The sequence below is a fragment of the Eumetopias jubatus genome, unplaced genomic scaffold (assembly GCF_037043125.1).
Source record: "Eumetopias jubatus isolate StellerSeaLion01/CBP00866 unplaced genomic scaffold, mEumJub1_p1.0 scaffold_14, whole genome shotgun sequence".
In the NCBI taxonomy this organism is placed as follows: Eukaryota; Metazoa; Chordata; class Mammalia; order Carnivora; family Otariidae; genus Eumetopias; species Eumetopias jubatus.
Window position 1 is genome coordinate 80,806,799 of NW_028274820.1, and position 18,591 is coordinate 80,825,389.

At 36.4% G+C, this 18,591-nt stretch overlaps 1 protein-coding gene across 1 annotated transcript in view; it reads right to left on the reverse strand.

Moving 5' to 3' along the window:
- Positions 1–5,821: 5,821 nt before the first annotated feature.
- SLC13A1 (solute carrier family 13 member 1) overlaps positions 5,822–18,591 on the reverse strand; it is an 81,590-nt gene continuing 68,820 nt past the window's right edge. Inside the window, exons 11-15 of the mRNA XM_088018463.1 lie at positions 14,992–15,098; positions 12,346–12,455; positions 9,093–9,254; positions 7,323–7,460; positions 5,822–5,959 (exon numbers count right to left, since the gene is read on the reverse strand). Of these exons, the coding sequence (XP_087874589.1) occupies positions 5,822–5,959; positions 7,323–7,460; positions 9,093–9,254; positions 12,346–12,455; positions 14,992–15,098 (655 nt within the window). The remainder of the gene's footprint in view (positions 5,960–7,322; positions 7,461–9,092; positions 9,255–12,345; positions 12,456–14,991; positions 15,099–18,591) is intronic.

An 18,591-nucleotide genomic window follows, 5' to 3' on the forward strand; every position in this document is an offset into this window, starting at 1 on the left:
ATCCTATGCTCATAAACACTGCTTTAGACAAACAATGGCTTTGGTGTCTTCTTGAGCTGGGCCGATTTGCTCTGTTCTGTGGCTATAGATTACATTCATTATTGTTGCCATGAACTAATTAATATACTGACTCTTCTGGGTATAAGATGTGAGCTTCATGCTCTCTCTCCCTTGCACTTAACATGGAGTCCTGCAGCAGAGTAGGCTAATGGCAAGGAGTGTCTAAGTACAGGTAGGACTTAGACACACCTTCCTCCTAAGACTGCTTGGACCCCAGAGAGATGCAGAGAGCATCCAAAGTCCTGTAAGCTCCTGAAGTGGTGGATCAATAGGGCGTGTGGTTGTGATGAAGAGACGTTGATTTCAGGGATGATGTGAGTTGCATGAGTAGATCTTCGAATCAAAAGTGAATGATAAAGCCAATGGGAATTGTACACTTCAAAGGGATGTACATCTCAGTGGAAGCCAGTCCAATCACAAAGACTAGATGGGTTTCTGCCACCCAGTGAGAGTTTCATATGTATGGTCTATAAAACTTAGATAAAAACCCTAAGCTGAAGGAAATAAGAGAGAGGCTCTAAAACACAAAAACTAAGTTGACTAAGTTAAACTCTGAAATCAGTTAAAACACTTCAATGGTGAATTTGACTTAGATTTAATTAGATTAAGTGTTCTGCTGCCAGGAAAATGGGGACCTGAGGGCAAAATTAGAATATTATACTTTTCAATCTAAAATTTCTATTTGATATTTTTCAGATCTATCTGGTCACTTTTCATAGTCTCTCGTTCCTTATTATATTTGATTTCTGTTGTTGTCAAAACATAAAAATTTAGGGGCTTAAAACAGTAGTCATTATTATCTTAAAATTCTGTAGATTAGCAGACCTGTCCAAAACAAGTCTCATAGGCCTAAGATCAAGGCGTCTGCCAGGCTCTGCTCTTAAGGAGAATCTACTTCTAGGCTCTTCCCATGTGGTTGGCAGAATTCAGTTCCATGTACCTGTAGGACCGAGGCCTCTGTTTTCTTGTTGGATTTCAACCAGGGGTCATTCTCAGCTCCTAGAGGCTTTCTGCATTCCCTGGCTTATAACTCCTTTCATCTTCAAATCCACCAATAATGAGTCCAGTCCTTCTCAGGCTTTAAATCTCTCTGATTTCCCATTGTCTCATTTTGTCCCACTTGACTCTTCTACCTTCCTCTTTTGCTTTATTTTTTTTAAAGATTTTATTTATTTATTTGACAGAGAGAGACACAGCGAGAGATGGAACACAAGCAGGGTGAGTGGGAGAGGGAGGAGCAGGCTTCCTGTGGAGTGGGGAGCCCGATGCGGGGCTCGATCCCTGGGATCATGACCTGAGCTGAAGGCAGACGCTTAATGACTGAGCCACCCAGCCCCCTCTTTTGCTTTTAAAGGCTCATATGATCACATTAGGACCACTTGGATAATCTGCATACTTTAAGGCTAGCTGATTAATAGTCTTAATTACATCTGCAAAACCCCTTCACAGCAGTACCTAGATTAGTGTTTCAATAATCAGGAGACAGAAATCTTAGGGAGACATTTATTACCACAATTATTATTATGATATTTCCAATACCCTCTTTTATATTTTCAAACATACTTCCTCATTTTATATTCTGTATTTGACAATTAGAGTATCTGTTGTCTTTGTACTTTGGATTGTCTCTTTTGTTTATGTGGCTTTTGAACAGTATATTTTATGTCTTGGCAGACTTTACACGTTTTGATTATAATCCCCTATGAAGCTTTAACTCTAGAAATTCTTCGAGCCCCTGGTTGAAGAAGGTGTTCCTTCTTTTGCCAGGTACTTAGGCATACTACCAACCCAGGATTATTTTAAAGTTTGAGATTAACGTTTTTTTTCCCCACATAAACTGGTAGTGAGACTTTAAGCCCATAACCTGCACAGTTATGAATTCTCAAGGGAGATTTAACCCTTTTACCTGGTGCATAGACCAAAACATCAAGGTTCCCTTGATGTTTCCCTCTATAGGATGGGTTTTTTTTTCCTAGCTCACATTTTCTCGGAGAATAGTCCTTTGAGATCCTCACTCTATGTAGTTTTCCACTCAACGCACAACTTGCTTGGGTCCTGGCTTTGTCTCCCATCCCTTATTCCCTGTGTGCCTATTAAAAGAAAATTTTGAGATCTCTAGGGATTAGCAGTTGCCACTGTCAATCCTTGTTTAAGTGTCTGGATTCTTGCTGGTGCTCCATCATCTTTTTCTTTTGAGGACTTTGGTTATTTTCTTGCTGACATGGGAATGTATGTTATACAATATTTTTTATTAATTGGCTTTAAGATCTACCCCCTAAAACTGCCCCCAGTATCTATACTACCATACTATAAGTAAGGAAAGCCCCTCTATTTCTTTTTTAAACGCTGTGCCTTTTTCTTCCTAGGCAAATGAAGATCCCCATGTTTGGAAAAACCCTTTAATTTCTGCTTTAGTTATATGCTGTTTTACTGTTTACTCTTGGGCTAGTCTGGTCTTGCTTCTATAACGAGGACCTGTGGTTTTGATATTTCCATTCCCAAAACTTACCTAGTAAATTTTTACTTTGGCTAAAGTGCTTCATTTCTGAATAACATGGCTAATGGTGTCCTAGAGTAACAATTTTAACTTCTCCTTTTTAGATTATGTTAGAGTACTAAAACTGACCCAGTTTGTTTGGGTTTATTCTTTCATTATTAGTACAACCCTCCTCCTCCTAAAAGTAAAAAAACATTTAATTTGCTCAAGTCCACATAGCCAAGCAAAGGTAGTCATTCATTAACTAAATCAATAAAACTTTGAACAAAAGGATCACAATGATCCTTACCAATATATTTAGCCATGGCAGAGATAGAATAATGTATCTAATATTAAATCTTTGAAATATAATACTATGTAGTATACATGTCAAGAAACAGTTAAGGTTTTGTTTTATTGTTTTATCAGGATATTGTTTTATCAATTTTGGCTAATAGGGTTAATTAGTGCCGTTGGCTAAAAGTGTACTTCCCTACCTCCCAGGCTGAAAAGAGAGAACAAAGCCCTGGATACCAAGTAAGGTGGGAAGAGTGCAGACATTTGAAAGGAAAGAAGTCTGAATTCTAGAGATGCTTACGTGTAGAGAGGCAGTTGAGGGCAGTGAAGGATACACATATGCCAGTGGAGTCTTCTAAAGCACTTGTATGAACAGACAGTAAATAGGCACTTAGTGAAATTGCTACTATTATCTAGACAAGATCCAATCCTAAGTAAGATCCTGGGATTTAAAGTGACAAAGATTTCTAGCGAACCTTTAAGGATCAGGATAATAACAAAAACACTGTCTACCATAGAGTGGGAGGACAGAGATTTGTTTGATCATCTGTTCAGATTCCCTTTTGGAAACTTTCAAAGACAGTATTCAACTTTCAAACTAAAATAGCTTGAGAACTTTGATGTAAATGGGACAAATGTGAAATGGATGAGTTAAGTCATTTTTGATATGTCAACTAAACAGAAAGATGTAGCAAGAGAATGATATGGCTCACTTAAACAAATTTTGACAAAGTATTATTTTTCCTGTACTCAGGGGCAGCTGTTGGAAGTAATTCATTAAAATGATTCAGGTTGAAATGTTTATATTATTCTCTTGAGAGCAAAACTTACTCATTCTAATTTGAAAAGTCATTTCATTTTCATAATTAAAATGTATTCATCACATAATATAATTCAGCACTGATAAATTGAATGACTAGAAAAAAGCCAAAAAGAAATACTATTGATCATAAGAAAATGTGTAACATATGATAGGGAAAGAAACAAGTGAATAGAGGGAACTTAGAAGATATACATAGAGCAGAAATATATTTTAAGGCTTAAATGGACAAATTTTTAAAAAATGATAAATTTTGCATTGATGAATAAACAAAATAATGGACAATCTATCATATATAATTTTTTAAGGAAATGTCTTCCTTTTTAAAAATACTTTTTACTATATTTAATTTTTAAGAACAACTTTATAAATACTATCATTTGCAAAAAACCCAAACCAGGTCTGATGACTTCTATGAAGATTAAAAATACCAAAGGTATTTTCTTAACCTGTCTTCCTTTTTATTTTTAGCATGAGAATTATTATGTTTTAACTCATCCATCTTTTCCTAACTGCACATTATTTTGTTTTTGATTGTCATTTTTTTCTCCCTATAGTCGGATTTTGGAATGTCAATAGACCTTATTCCTCTTCACATCCTTAGTGTTCGGAGATTATTCTCTTTCAACTTTCGTTCGTTCAGATCTCTTTCTTTTCTTTCCTTTTTGTTTTTGTTTGCCCATGAATAATTTATTTTCTCTTTTGTAAATTTGTCAGTAGTTTCAATTTTTTATTCTTATTTTCCATCTGATATTTCACCTCAATGTTGATAATAATGGAGTTATGTGACTTTTTTCTGTCTCTACACATAGTGATAATTCATTTAAATTTCTCAATCTTCTCTTTTTACATATGACCTATGTATTTCTATTTTTTAATTTTTTAAAATCTTTTTTATTTTTTGAGAGAGAGAGAGAGCAGGGGGAGGGGTAAAGGAAGAGGGAGAGAGAGAATCTTTTTTTTTTTAAAGATTTTATTTATTTGAGAGTAAGAATAAGAGAGAGAGAGAGAGAGAGAGAGAGAGAGCACATGAGAGAGGGGAGGGTCAGAGGGAGAAGCAGACTCCCTGCCGAGCAGGGAGCCCGATGCGGGACTTGATCCCGGGACTCCAGCATCATGACCTGAGCTGAAGGCAGTCGCTTAACCAACTGAGCCACCCAGGAGCCCCAGAGAGAGAGAATCTTAAGCAAGCTCCAGGCCCAGCACGGAGCCTGACGTGGGGCTCAATCTCACATCTCTGAGACCATGACCTGAGCCGAAATCAAGAGTCAGATGCTTAACTGACTGAGCCACCCAGATGCCCCTGACTTTATGTATTTCTGAAGATAAACAAGAAAAATTGCTATACATTTACATAAATGTGTTAATAGTTTTATAGTGTTTAGCTTTCTTTTATAACTATACTGTGCTAACAGTGCAAATCATAGCAAGCATTATTCATAGCTCTACAAAATGCATTTCCTAGTGCACTGAGATATTAAAGATATGAATTATATTAATCTAACCATAAGGTCGAGTAGAAATTAATCCTTATCCATGAGTTTTCTGTTATTTAGTGGATTCAACTATAATTTTGAAACTACTAATTCAATTTCAATTTTCATACCATATGTATACATCAAGAATAATCTGGTGCTTTTTAAATGAGAGAATGCACATTTCATTTAGATTAAACCTTTCTTTTGTACCACCAGCTGGCCACAGTTTTGGTTTTTCAACAAATTCCCTTCAACAACACTACAGAAAGGATTTATCCAAGTACCTAATTAACTGGTATATTTTATTTCTTACTCTGTGGGAAGTTTCTGAAATAATAAATTGATGTTTGACATGCTACACCAAACCCAAACTGTAAAATGAAGCAAATCACCTAATCTCTTTGAAGGTCATGTTATAAATTACTCTTATGTTGAAGCAGGATGCATACGGTTCATGAGCAAAATCTCAGCTGTGCGTTTCTTGATAAAGGCACGTAGATGCTCTTTGGTTGCATCTCAAAGGAATTGTGAACTCTGGGTTATGACAGCAGGTTTTGGATGTTTACTAGAACCACAGTAGTGAGATCAGGACTGATTTAAATGTGTCATCAATTTTCCAATGCCAAATCTGCAGTGAATTCTCAATGGTTCTCAAAACTCACCACAGGATAGTCATAACATTCATGCTTGTCATGGCATGGTCTCATTACTAATTGGAGGAGCCCAAGAAGGGTAAGTAGAGAGGTCAAACATAGCCCCAATCCACGTGGACATGCCCAGCATCACCACAGCAACACCCACAATATTAACGCCAAGTCCAGCTTTAACCTTGAATAGGAAAGAGCATAAATGTCAGTTTTCTGAAGACAAAACCTATAGCAGAATCAGAATACTATAGCAGAAAGTATATGTCAGATTTACATGCATCATAAATGATTAGTATAAACTGTTGTCATGTCATAAAACAGTGAGTTCTTCCATGCATGTCAAAAGAGAATCTGTCCCCAACTAAATGAGATTTAGTTGGAGATTCTATGGGGTTCCTCTTCTGATTAAAAAAAATCCTTTTAAAAATTTGCCATTTCATGTTAAATCAGAATATGAGTTTTGAGGTCTTATATTTCAGTGGATAAGGTTCAGGTCACTATATGATAACTGGATCCTTCATATTCACTCAATACCATTATTAGCTTAGCCTTCAGTATTCTCTTATTGAGATTTAATAAAATGCCACTTCTATTCATCTTCCTTAGAGTTCTCATTTTTCTGGCTCTTATATCATCATCCTGGTATCCACTAAAAATTTCAAAGTTGCTTTCTATCCATTAAAACAGAGGTTGGCAAACTACTGTTCATGACCTGTTTTGGTAAATTAAGTTTTCTGCGACCACACCCACGGTGGTTCCATATTGGTGTTGGCTGCATTCATGATACAATGGCAGAACTGAGTAGTTGTGATAGAGAGCATATGGCCCAGACAGTGTCAAATATTTACTATCTTTTTACAGAGAAAGCTTGCTTATCTCTGAGTTCTCTGTATTAAAACATGGAGCCCCAAAAGAAAAGGGGATACCTAGCAATGATTATTACAGAGGCCCATTTACTATTCATGCAAGCCACTCATTTATTCCAGAATCCTGTTTTTATTTTTTTTTAATTCACATACACTGGACAATGGTTATATTGTATTATGCAGATTTTCTTTTCCAAAAGGATATTATGTGACTTCTGCATAGAGACCTTCCCAGAGTTTTTACATTGCAGGGTGGTAGGGACAGCACTATGTGTGGAAGGAGGGAACTGGGACTTACTTTGGAACTGCATTTGCATAGTAAGCTCACTGAATTTACTTTTGTTATATTCTTGTTCGGTTTGGACGTTGGTAATCAAGACTGAGGGAAGACTAGAGTATTCTCAAGCTAGTCCTTGACTACCACTCTTTTCATTTTTCTAGGACATTACTGATGCATTCAGTATTTCTGTATTTGTGACTGTAAATTCTAATGGCAGGTTTGCTTCTGGTTATCATTCTTAAAAATAATTCTGTGACCAATCATGTACTCACCTTCAGAAGCAGAACTCAAGCCATGCTTTTCCTGGCAGCTGATTAGTGTGTAAAAGGAGTGATAACCCAAGACATCACACACAAAAATGTCTATTGGATCTGATTGCTTTCTTTCAGCTCACTCACCATGTCAATAACTTTTAGATGGCCATACGAAAAAACAATAGCATTGGGCGGATTTGCTACTGGTAGGAGGAATGCAAATGAAGTACACAGAGTAGAAGGTATCAAAATATAAAGAGGGTTCACTTGAATGGCTTCGGCCTGTTGGAAAAGATAAAAAGGAGTCTATGTAAAATTTTAAGGTAGGCACCAAGGATCAAAATGAACAAAATCACTATGATAAGCTTTCCCGGAAGCAGGTAAAAATCTAAATATAATATTATACACATAAATGCAGTTATAACTTAAAGAGTATTTTTCAGAAATCTCTCTTCTTGTTTTTTATATGGTTATTGGTGCTCATTTAAGTATTAGAGCTCGGTTCATTTAGAAAATAAAGTATCATTTATTCTAGGAACTAAATAAAAACAGAAACAATTTATTATTTATCTAGCGCTAAGTGTTCTGTGTGTGTGCATTTATGTAAAATAACTGAATTTTCCCAATGACTCATGAGATGGCTACTATAGCCCCAAATAACAGAAGAAGAAACTAAGGCCCAGAAAGGCTAAAGTAACTTGTCCAAAACAAAGCTGGCAAGCAGGAGAGCTTATGAAGGGTCGCAGGTTCCTCTGGCTCCAAAGCATCTCACTATTCCATTAACTTTACTGCCTTTGTGCCATATATAATTTAAAATTTGCTGAGGGGGGCGCCTGGGTGGCTGAGTCAGTTAAGCATCTTCCTTCGGCTCAGGTCGTGATCCTGAGGTCCTGGGATGGAGCCCCACAACGGGCTCCCTGCTCCGCGGGAAGCCTGCTTCTCCCTCTCCCGCTCCCGCTCCCCCTGCTTGTGTTCCCTCTCTCGCTGTGTCTCCCTCTGTCAAATAAATAAATAAAATCTTTAAAAATAAATAAAGAAAATAAAATTTGCTTAGGGATCATCACAGAAGGACAGTTACTACTATTCTTAATTCATCACATAATTTTCTAACTGTGCCGTGTTGAGAAGTGAAAAACAGAAAAACCAAAATGATATTTTACCAATATAAACTGCCTACATTTCTTCTCTAACTTGAAGCAGCAGCCTAAGAATGCCAACATATGCCCCTTGAGCTGGTAGAGGAACAATTCCAGAAGGGCAGTCCTTCTTAATTTAATGTGCTACCCTCTCACCACACTGAGCTGTCCCAATAAGAAAAACATTTTACTTAAAGCTATTTCTTGTAATTGCTAGCTACGTGGGGAGGAAAAAGGAAGATTGTCTTTTCCTCTCTCTCCTTGCAAATCTGTTTTTTACTTATCTTTTAAAATTATTCCCTGGGCCATAGAGAACTGTGTCTAAGATATTTAAGCTTAAAGCCTGAAGTGTAAGCCTAGCTTTTCATTCACTTGCAAATCACTTATATGAACCACTTCTCAGAAATTGAGGAATAATCTGGAGGGAGAAGTGTCAGTGTTAGAGATCTAAATACTAACGTTGCCAGCAAACATGGACTCCCAAAGTCTTACAGCTAGGAAGGATCTAGGCCGACCCTCCCAGTTATCTGCAAATGAAATATCCCGGCAGAGAGAAGGTAAGTGCTTCTCTTAAGATCCTGCTGCTTCAATGTGGAAGAAAAGAGTTCTCCTGAGTTGAGGTCTCCTAAAAGTTTATTAATGCAAATAAAGACCACTCTATAAGTTACTTACAGGAAACCATTCGTGTCAAAAATGATTCTATACCACAATATGAGAACAAGCATAGTAGAACACTACTCTTTTGATTAGTATAACAGCAGCTGAATGAGATACTTACCAGTGGAGATAATATAGGGAGAAGGAGGGTAATGGTAGCTGGATTGCTGGCTACCTCTGTTAAAGATGTGACGAGCAAAGAAGATATCAGAATGATTAGCCATACTGGTAATGAACCTAGAGGAGATAATTTATTTCCTATCCACTTAGATAGTCCTGACTCCTAAAAAAAACAAAATTGCAATGTTATTCATTAACAATTCATTTTAATCAGACACAATTTAAATGTATAAAATGTATCACTTGCTCTAAGAACTCAGTTTCTGAAACATAAGTTTAATCTTTCATATTTTTCCATGGTTTGGAAGATCTAGGTGGCTTTGACATGGAGGAACTCTCAATTATTCTTATTTTAACACTATTGACATGCTTTAGGAAATTTGAATTGTCTTCTCACATTTTTTCAATTAAATTTTAATTTTATCTAATTAATATATGTGGATATTTTAGGGACGCCTGGGTGGCTCAGTCGGTTAAGCGGCTGCCTTCAGCTCAGGTCATGATCCCAGGGCCCTGGGATCGAGTCCCATATCGGGCTTCTTGCTCAGCAGGGAGCCTGCTTCTCCCTCTGCCTGCAGCTCCCTCTACTTGTACTCTCAATCACTCTCTCTCGTCCATGCTCTCTCGCTCTCTAATAAATAAATAAATAAATAAATAAATAAATAAATAAATAAATCTTTTAAAAAATAATACATGTGGCTATTTTAACAAGTCATGTGGGACTATAGGGCTTTAGGAAAATGGCAGCCCTCTGGTCTACCTCTCTCCTCTCCTAAGTTGTGTTCCTCAGAGACAATTTTCAACCCATATTAGCTATTTATAGCTACTTTTTAAATTATGCTTTTTCCTAATTTTCAAATTTAGACATTATTTACTGGTTTTCTAATATGTTACATAAGGATTTAGCTTTCTTACACCATGCACCATATATATATTTCCTGTCCCTCTATTTCTTTTACTCGTATATTAACATTTTTTATTAAATCAATGTTTAAAGTTTGCCATTATGAGTACATAAATATTACTCATACCTCAGTCACTTAGTGTACTGTGCTTATGTTAAAACAATGTTAAGGGGCATTTAAGAGACAGGGAACTACAAAAAGGTGAATGCTTTAGGAGCTAGCTGCTATCTCACAGCTCCCACCCAGAAGGGTTATCTAGTTCTGGCCATTTGCCAAGCTAATTACAGTTTGGAACAAAATTTTAAAAGAGTAAATGTCTTCAAAATCTTTGTGAAATCAGTTTCTAAAGGCATATTTGTCCACAGCCGTATTTTTGAAGCTCATGGCTTCAGTATACCCACTCAGGGGTAGGGTTATTCTAGATGTCCCATAGAAATTTAATTCTATATACTAGGAATTTCATAGATCTCCCTCCATGGTTTCCCTAATTCTGCCAGTGAGAGAGCCTAGTGTATCAGAGGAAGTCTGTGCCTTTTCATTTTCTTAAATTTTGCAATTCTAGGGTCTGGGTAATGCTTTTAAAATTCCTTTGAGTATCTAGGGTCCAATTCAGACAGATATTCTGGGAAGCAGAGATGAACAGAATTCATATCAATGTCAGAATTGCTGATTCTGATTCCCTCATAATTCAAATTATCAGTCAAAAGAATGGAAGTTATTGATTTCTCAGAAACCAGATCTCATTCTTGCTGAAACAGTAGAAAAGTGTATTTGCTTTATATTTCTATCATTTTAATTTGAGTGGTCTATGAGGCAAGCCAAATCTAGACGTAAAACAACATTGTAAGTGCCACTCAGAATTGAGACAATTTCTAGGATTTTCATCCATTACTAAATCATATTGCTGAGAGCTCAGTGTCCAAATACCATACAGAAAAAATGACAATGAAGTCAGAAGCAAAAAAGTCTCCCTATAGGCTATTAAGAAGATAGCAGATAGTTATTTGTCTTGAGAAGAATAAAAATTTAACTTTCCAGAAACTAAAAGGCTGGACACACATATCTCTCTCACCATCCTTTCTACTTTGATGACTGAATAAGGAAATGGAACAGCTGTGAGCTTTGTGTTTCACAGAAGGCTATGAAATCCAGAAATGAGAGTTTTTGTGTTTTTTTTGTTGTTGTTTAGATTTTATTTATTTATTTGACAGAGAGAGAGAGAGAGATAGCGACAGCAGGAACACAAGCAGGGGGAGTGGGAGAGGGAGAAGCAGGCTTCCTGCTGAGCAGGGAGGCCGATGCAGGGCTCGATCCCAGGACCCTGGGATCATGACCTGAGCCGAAGGCAGACGCTTAATGACTGAGCCACCCAGGCGCCCCCAGAAGTGAGAGGTTTTTAATGAGTCAAAGAGTAAAAATTTTTCATGGACTTTTTGAGAAGATACTTTTCTTCTAGGAGTCCTACAGTGACTTTCAAGTAACAAAGGCCTCCCCAAACTTGTACTTTATATAAACTGGATAGATGATAGGCCAAAGAAATAGCAACGTTATTCCTCATGGTGGCTTTATTTCTCCCTAAAATTGGACATAATACAATATTAGCCATGGTTATGTAAAATTCTCTCTGGACTTCATTCAATAGACATGTACAAAGTACCTTTAATGTACTTGATAGGTAATAAATAATGTAATAAATAAATGATGTAATGAAGTACTATTATTTCTCATTCTCCTTCTTTGACAGCCTTAGGACTATGATATATTGAAGGGAAGTCTGTGAGCTACTCAAATTCATCATGAAATAAGGTAAAGTTATAAAGAAAATGTTTTGGTAGGAGTCATTGTACATGATTTTATTTTTTTTCTTACTAGCTAATTTTCTAATACTATTTTACGGATTAAGAATTCTAATCTTTGAGGTGCCTGGGTGGCTCAGTCAGTTAAGGGTCCGACTCTTGATCTCAGCTCAGGTCATGATCTCAGGGTCAGGCTCTGCACTCAGCAATGGAGTCTGCTTGAGAATCTCTCTCTCTCCCCCTCTGCTCCTCCCTGTCCACCCGCCCTTGCTTTCTCTCTCTCTTAAAAAAAAAAAATGTGAGAGAATTCTAATCTTCTTTGCTTTATTCCTTTTCACATATTAGGACATCATAAAAAAATGATGTTTTATACCTGCAGCCTGTAAAAATTATTAAACCCACTTCATCTGTGTGGTATACTTACTGCATGGCTATTGAATTCTGCATCATTAAATGATAGAATAAAGTTGAATATGCCAAAGCTTGAATATCTCCTGTTCTTCTTTTGAAAAGTCTAAGTTAATTGTTAAATATCTTAGGCACAGAGTATTACCTCACAGCCATCTGCCAAGGCAAACCCTCCACCAACAAGAATGGCTATATCCCAGGGCATGAATGACTGGAATTCTTTCCAAGTAATCAGTGGAGAATAATCAAAAGCAACTGCAAAAACACAAGTCCTATAGTTACACATTGCTTAACATATGACAATATGACATTTTTTTCTATTATCCTAAATCACCATCTCACAAGAAGTTTTTAATATTCCTATATTGTTTTTGGATAGGGAACTTGATTTGAACTTTGAGTAATTTCTACCTGGCTGAGGTGGAACACCGCATTACAAAAAAATTTTTAAAAATGCCATAACTTGGAAAAATCCATTGGATCATATTACAGAGTAAATTTTGATAGATTATAACATTGTCATTTATAATGCCTTTCATTCATTCCTCCATTCATTCATTCACTCATTCAACTAACATCTTTTTCTACTATGAGCAACACAGTGCATTGGACTGTACTCTTCTCTGCTATGCAAAATGTCTGTAATATGCTATTGGTTCTAATATCATCCGTGTAATATAACTTTATTCACTAACATTTACTTGAATATTGTTTTTTCAAATCATGAGGAGGGCCATAATAGATTCATCAGGATTTCAGTTTAAATTCAAATTCCAGATTAAATAATTTAAGTATCATTCGTAAGACTCTTACAATTCCTATAAAGCAATTATCATAAAGATTTCTCTTGATATTTGGGTCATAATGGCTCATTTGATTTATTGACAAAAAAGGTCATCCATGAATATATTATTCCCATTTAACATTTGTGTGTAACAAGCAGCCTTCTACATGGTAAGATTTTAGGGTTACCATTAAGACTCCTTCCTATTTCCTTCCCCCAAACCTAAACCAAACCTACGATCACCACTGATGGAAATTTTGCTATTTCTTGCTTGAATTAAAGCATATACCCTGTAAAGATGCAAACATCTCTGAAATGTACCTCTCACATAAAATTTAACATATGATGTCTTATTTGTCATTTTTAAACCTAGTGTGAATGAGTTTATCAGGGAGAACAGGAGTTGAAGAATGAGAAGAGAAAGAATGGTGGGTAGGGTATGGGGTCCAATTGCAGGCTGCCCCAAGGTGGGCCACTTTGGCATGAACATTATTTTGAGTTAAAAGCAATCAAAACGCAGCAGATTCAGAAAAAGCTCTTCTCCTCCCCTCAACTACCTGCTTGTACCAGGAAGAGAGACAGATTAATAAAGATTCCTCTTTACCTAAGAGACTTATCTGCAGAATAAGGCACCCTTTGTTTTCCAAACATTTCCTTTTACCTTTCTGCTAATGGTCTTTCTCCTCTTTGTATCCTCAGACCCTTACCCCTCTTCTTAGCTCATATAAGTGTCATGTTACTGTCTTTGGAACTTCCTTGTCTGTGTGGATTCCCTGTATATACACTATTAAATTTGACCTTCTATCATTAATCTGCCTCATGTCAACTTGATTCTCAGTCCAGCAAGAAGGATCTTGAAGGGCAAAGAAAATTCTTTCTCCCCAACAGAAACAAGGCTCTTCCTGAGAGGGGGATTCAGATGTGGGAGCCAGGGAAGTTAAGCCAAGCATTGGTTCTTCAACATTTGCCACTGACAGGCCTTAAGACTTTGACTGCAATGGTCAGTGTCCTCAGGGTCTCATAGAAATTATTACCCGGTACTTTAATATCTCCTTATAACACACTTTGAGGTGTTCTAGTTTCAAGTAATGAACAAAAAGGCACTTATATCAATGCTATGCTATTTACATATATCATGTCCTAGACATCTGACTCATTAGTCGTCTATCAATTTGAACACATGCAGTCAGGTGGGCCAACCCAGTTGCATGAATCCCTGTTCCTTCCAGTAAAAAAAGAAGGAAAAGAGAGAAATAAAAGAAAACTCAACAATAAAAACCCCCACAACTCTACTAGACTATTTCCAAACAATTTTAAACTATTTGTCCCACAATAACAACATAGGAATCTGACTACCCAAAACATGCTGCATTAGTATAAAACACAGATATGGATGAATCCTATGTTTTAAAAGTATGTGTGTGTTAGGAGAAGGAGGGTATGTTCACATAAATATACTTTTTTGTCCATGTATTATAAAGACAATGAATGCTCCCACTGAATGCCTCGTCTTTCATTTGCGACACTAGGTTCTGGCTAAGTGTGGGCTTGATTTGCATTCTCTCCAGCATTACTATGAGGCTGTAAATGCCCTTTCCCTTGAAACTCCTCACCTTTTTAGATCCTCAGCATTTATTACCAAGGGCTCATCATGAAGTGTGACTTCCAAGTTCTTGTTCCTATGTTTGCCAATAGTAAGGTTAATCCTGATTGTGGCAGGGGAAGTGGGTTTATTGTGGACCATATATAGTGTCACTCGAAGTGGAGTCCTAACCATGGTGCATAAGGAAATCTACTTCTTACTTCTGCCAAGTAAGATGATCCTTCTTGTAGGGGGAGGACATGTGCTGGTTGAATAAGGATTGCGGTGTGCACACAGGGCATGCAAGGCCAGGGGCTATGTGGGCATGTCCATTCCTTCTAAGTGCTAACTGAAACCAATGGAATTTTGTAATTTTTGCTCTTCTGTTGAAATGAATTCATTCAGAATTATAAATAATACTCAACCAATTTCTCCTGTAGGTGTAGTTTTAGTCAATCTCTTAGCTGGGATAAGAAAGAATAGAATTCCTATAAGTAAGGCAACAGTTGAATCTGTAGCAAAACCGGGGTACCTGGAAAAGGACAGATGGGCACATTAAAAACTGGCATTAAGAATTTGTACGAACTGAACAGAAGTTGACTATGCTATTGGCATACAAGTAGTAGTGATGGTACAGATTAATTTTTCTGGATAATCTGGTCTAAAATCTATGGATTTCCGACCAAATTTCCAACCGAGCCCAAAATTTCAGACCATGTGCCCATTGTTTTCATATATGTCTCCTTATTTTCAAAACCATGAATACACATACTGACACACTAGCCCAACATGGCAAATTCCTTTTTAGGTAAAGCTTAAGGATTTGGTAAACAGTTTTTTCTTTGAATTACTTCCTTTAATTACACTGGCAGAGAATTGAGGCAAAAACAATTGCTAGACTAGACAAAGCCCTGTATAATTGTTGTATAACATCCTCCTATTGGATTGTGGCAAGGAAAGGGTGTTTCTGGCATCCTCCAAAACCCTTCTGTAAATTATGAAAAGAAACTGATCTGTTTTTCTAAGATTTAACACCTGCTACTGTGATTATAGGCCCTGACCATATCATATAAATGAAATCAACCCATTTAATGCTTTGCACCCTATGAAACTCAATCAAGAATATTAATTATTAGAATGGTTTATGAGATGCTCATAAATGATCACTGTACAAATTAAGAGTGACTCAGGAACAGATGCAGTCTTAGAATCACCACGCCATTTCAGCAAGAAAGATAGGCTCCCAGAAGCCTCAACAGTTAAGAAGCACCTGGAAACCAGATATGAATGAAACAGACATAAATTATTAGAACTCAGTTTTAAGATTCAGCAATATTAACTAGTGAATCCTTGGAGTCTGAGAAGACATGTGTACACCTTAGAATTATTTTGCTCCCTTGTAACTAAGTAACGTGTACCTACTATAGAAGCTCTCTATTTCTGTGATTTACTTGAGCAGTCTAAATAATCAAGAAAATGCGTTATTTTATTCACTCTGACAACTTTATAAAGAAGTCTCTTTTCCTTAAATATAGATTTTATTTATTTCTTTGCTGAGTGAAAAGCTATCTTGGTGTAATTTATTCAACAAACTTAACCAATATTTATTATTTAATTGTTCCTTATTGCTCTTATTTGAGTTGTAATTTTTTATGGTATTTTTGCCAAATTAGGTCAGGGATCACGTAAACTGATTTTGTTTTATGAAAAGACACATTGAATTCAGCCCAGGTTCAAACAGATGGAATGAATACATTAGGTGGTAGCTATAAACCTTGATATATCATTCTAGCTTTGGAAATTCCAAATGCTTAAAATCTCTATATTACACATATATTCTACAGAATATACTTTAAATAAAATCAAGCCATAAATACTGAAGTAATTTTGTTCCAAAGACTTTTAAAACTATAATTATTTTATTATTAGTTTATTTTCATTTTATTTTCAGTTTATTATGAACAAAGATTGTCTCACTATTACAAAATATTAAGCTTACACAAATTTTATTTGCTTTGGCAACTTATGAATCAAAGTTGATCAGATTTGTATCCTCAAATCCCTTCTTCTCTCAAACCTTTGTTCCTGTTCCCATTGTTTTCTCTCAGAATTCTAGGTAACATGAGCACCTGCCTATATCAAATACACTCTGTTCTGCTGCGAACAAAATATCTCCTATATTACACTTTCCTTCTGTAAGGAACAGAAATTAGAAACTGATTATATTGAATTTCCTACTGGGATTTCTTCCTGTTTTTTATTAGCTACTGTCTGATTTCATTTGATTTTTAACACTGATGTTTAGAGAAGGCTCTCCCTACCTAAGGTAATAGGAGTGGGGTAAAAAAAATAAATAAATAAAATAAAAATAAAAAGGAAAATAATTACTTTATGTTGGTTTAGGACCTATTACAAAACTAAAAAGTAATACTCAAACTGTTAAATGATAGCTTTCTATGAATAGCTTGCTTTGAATAATTGGATGCTGCCTTTTGTTTAGACTTTTCAAAGTGGAAAGCCTTAGTTCTAAGCAAAAAGTTTATCAGCTGAAGCTGATCCTTTAAAACATGCTACCACACGATACATGTCTTTCTCTGATAGACATTGGGGAGGGTATGTGCTATGGTGAGTGCTGTGAATTGTGTAAGACTGTTGAATCACAGACCTGTACCTCGGAAACAAATAATACAATATATGTTAAAAAAAAAAAAAAAAGAAGAAGATAGCAGGAGGGGAAGAATGAAGGGGGGGAAATCGGAGGGGGAGATAAACCATGAGAGACGATGGACTCTGAAAAACAAACTGAGGGTTCTAGAGGGGAGGGGAGTGGGGGGATGGGTTAGCCTGGTGATGGGTATTAAAGAGGGCACGCTCTGCATGGAGCTCTGGGTGTTATACATAAACAGTGAATCATGGAACACTACATCCAAAACTAATGATGTAATGTATGGTGATTAACATAACAATAAAATTTTAAAAATACAAAGAAATAGAAAAAAAAATAAAATACAACAACAACAACAAAAGAAACATGCTACCACGTCGAATTGGTGCACTTGTATGTTCACCAGAAATTTGCACACAGACTTTGCACCTTCAAAAAATGTTGACAATGCCTATATAGCCAGAAGGCCCTGATTCAAGAAGAGAGGGAATTCTTTATTCCATGTGGGCAGAATACTTTTAACCCAAACAATTTTGGTTTCTGTCCCCACAAACATGGATTCTTGCTGTGGGATGTGAGACAGGAAGTCATCATCAGAGATCTGCTCAATTTAGGAACCAGAGTACATCAGTGAAAGATGGATTAACAACACAAATTTCAAAACCAAAGTATTTATATTGATATGTAGGATGGTCCTTAATTTAGAAAATCATGCTATCGTCGTCCCCCTCACTTCATATGACTCAGCATGACTGCTGGTCTAGAAGACACTGTGAGATAAAATTAACTCGACCCAGCTGCTAACATTAGTTTGTAGAGTCAGTCTTATTACTTACTCGGGAATTCCTTATCTACAGAATAGGGGCAGGGATAGATTTATAGTGAACTCATATAAAAATGAACATAATTAGAGAAAAAAACAAGATAGTGAACTGAATCAAAAAATAAGGTGGCAAAAACCATAGCATGTGAATTCATATGAGGTTATTAACAAGGATGGAGTGGCATTTACCTCACATAATAAACATGTATATTGCACTTATGTAGGGAGAAGGGCAGCACCATTGTTAAGTGCCATTATTGGCTTCATTTTGCAGATGAAGAAACTGATTGGCAAGTGACTTGCCCAAAGTGGAAAAGCAAGGAATGAAAGCCAAGCAGTGTGGCTCCAAAGTCTAGACTCCTAAGCACCAGCGAACATGGCTTTCTGACTGCATTCCTAATTTTGTAAGGATGGGCGTGGCCTTGTCCAAAAGAGCCTGACTGTTAGTTACAGTGTATATGATTATCTTATCTGCAGTCTTACCTTAGATTTCATTCCTTACCATTTTTTTTTCCTGGAAAGATTAGAATTAAACAA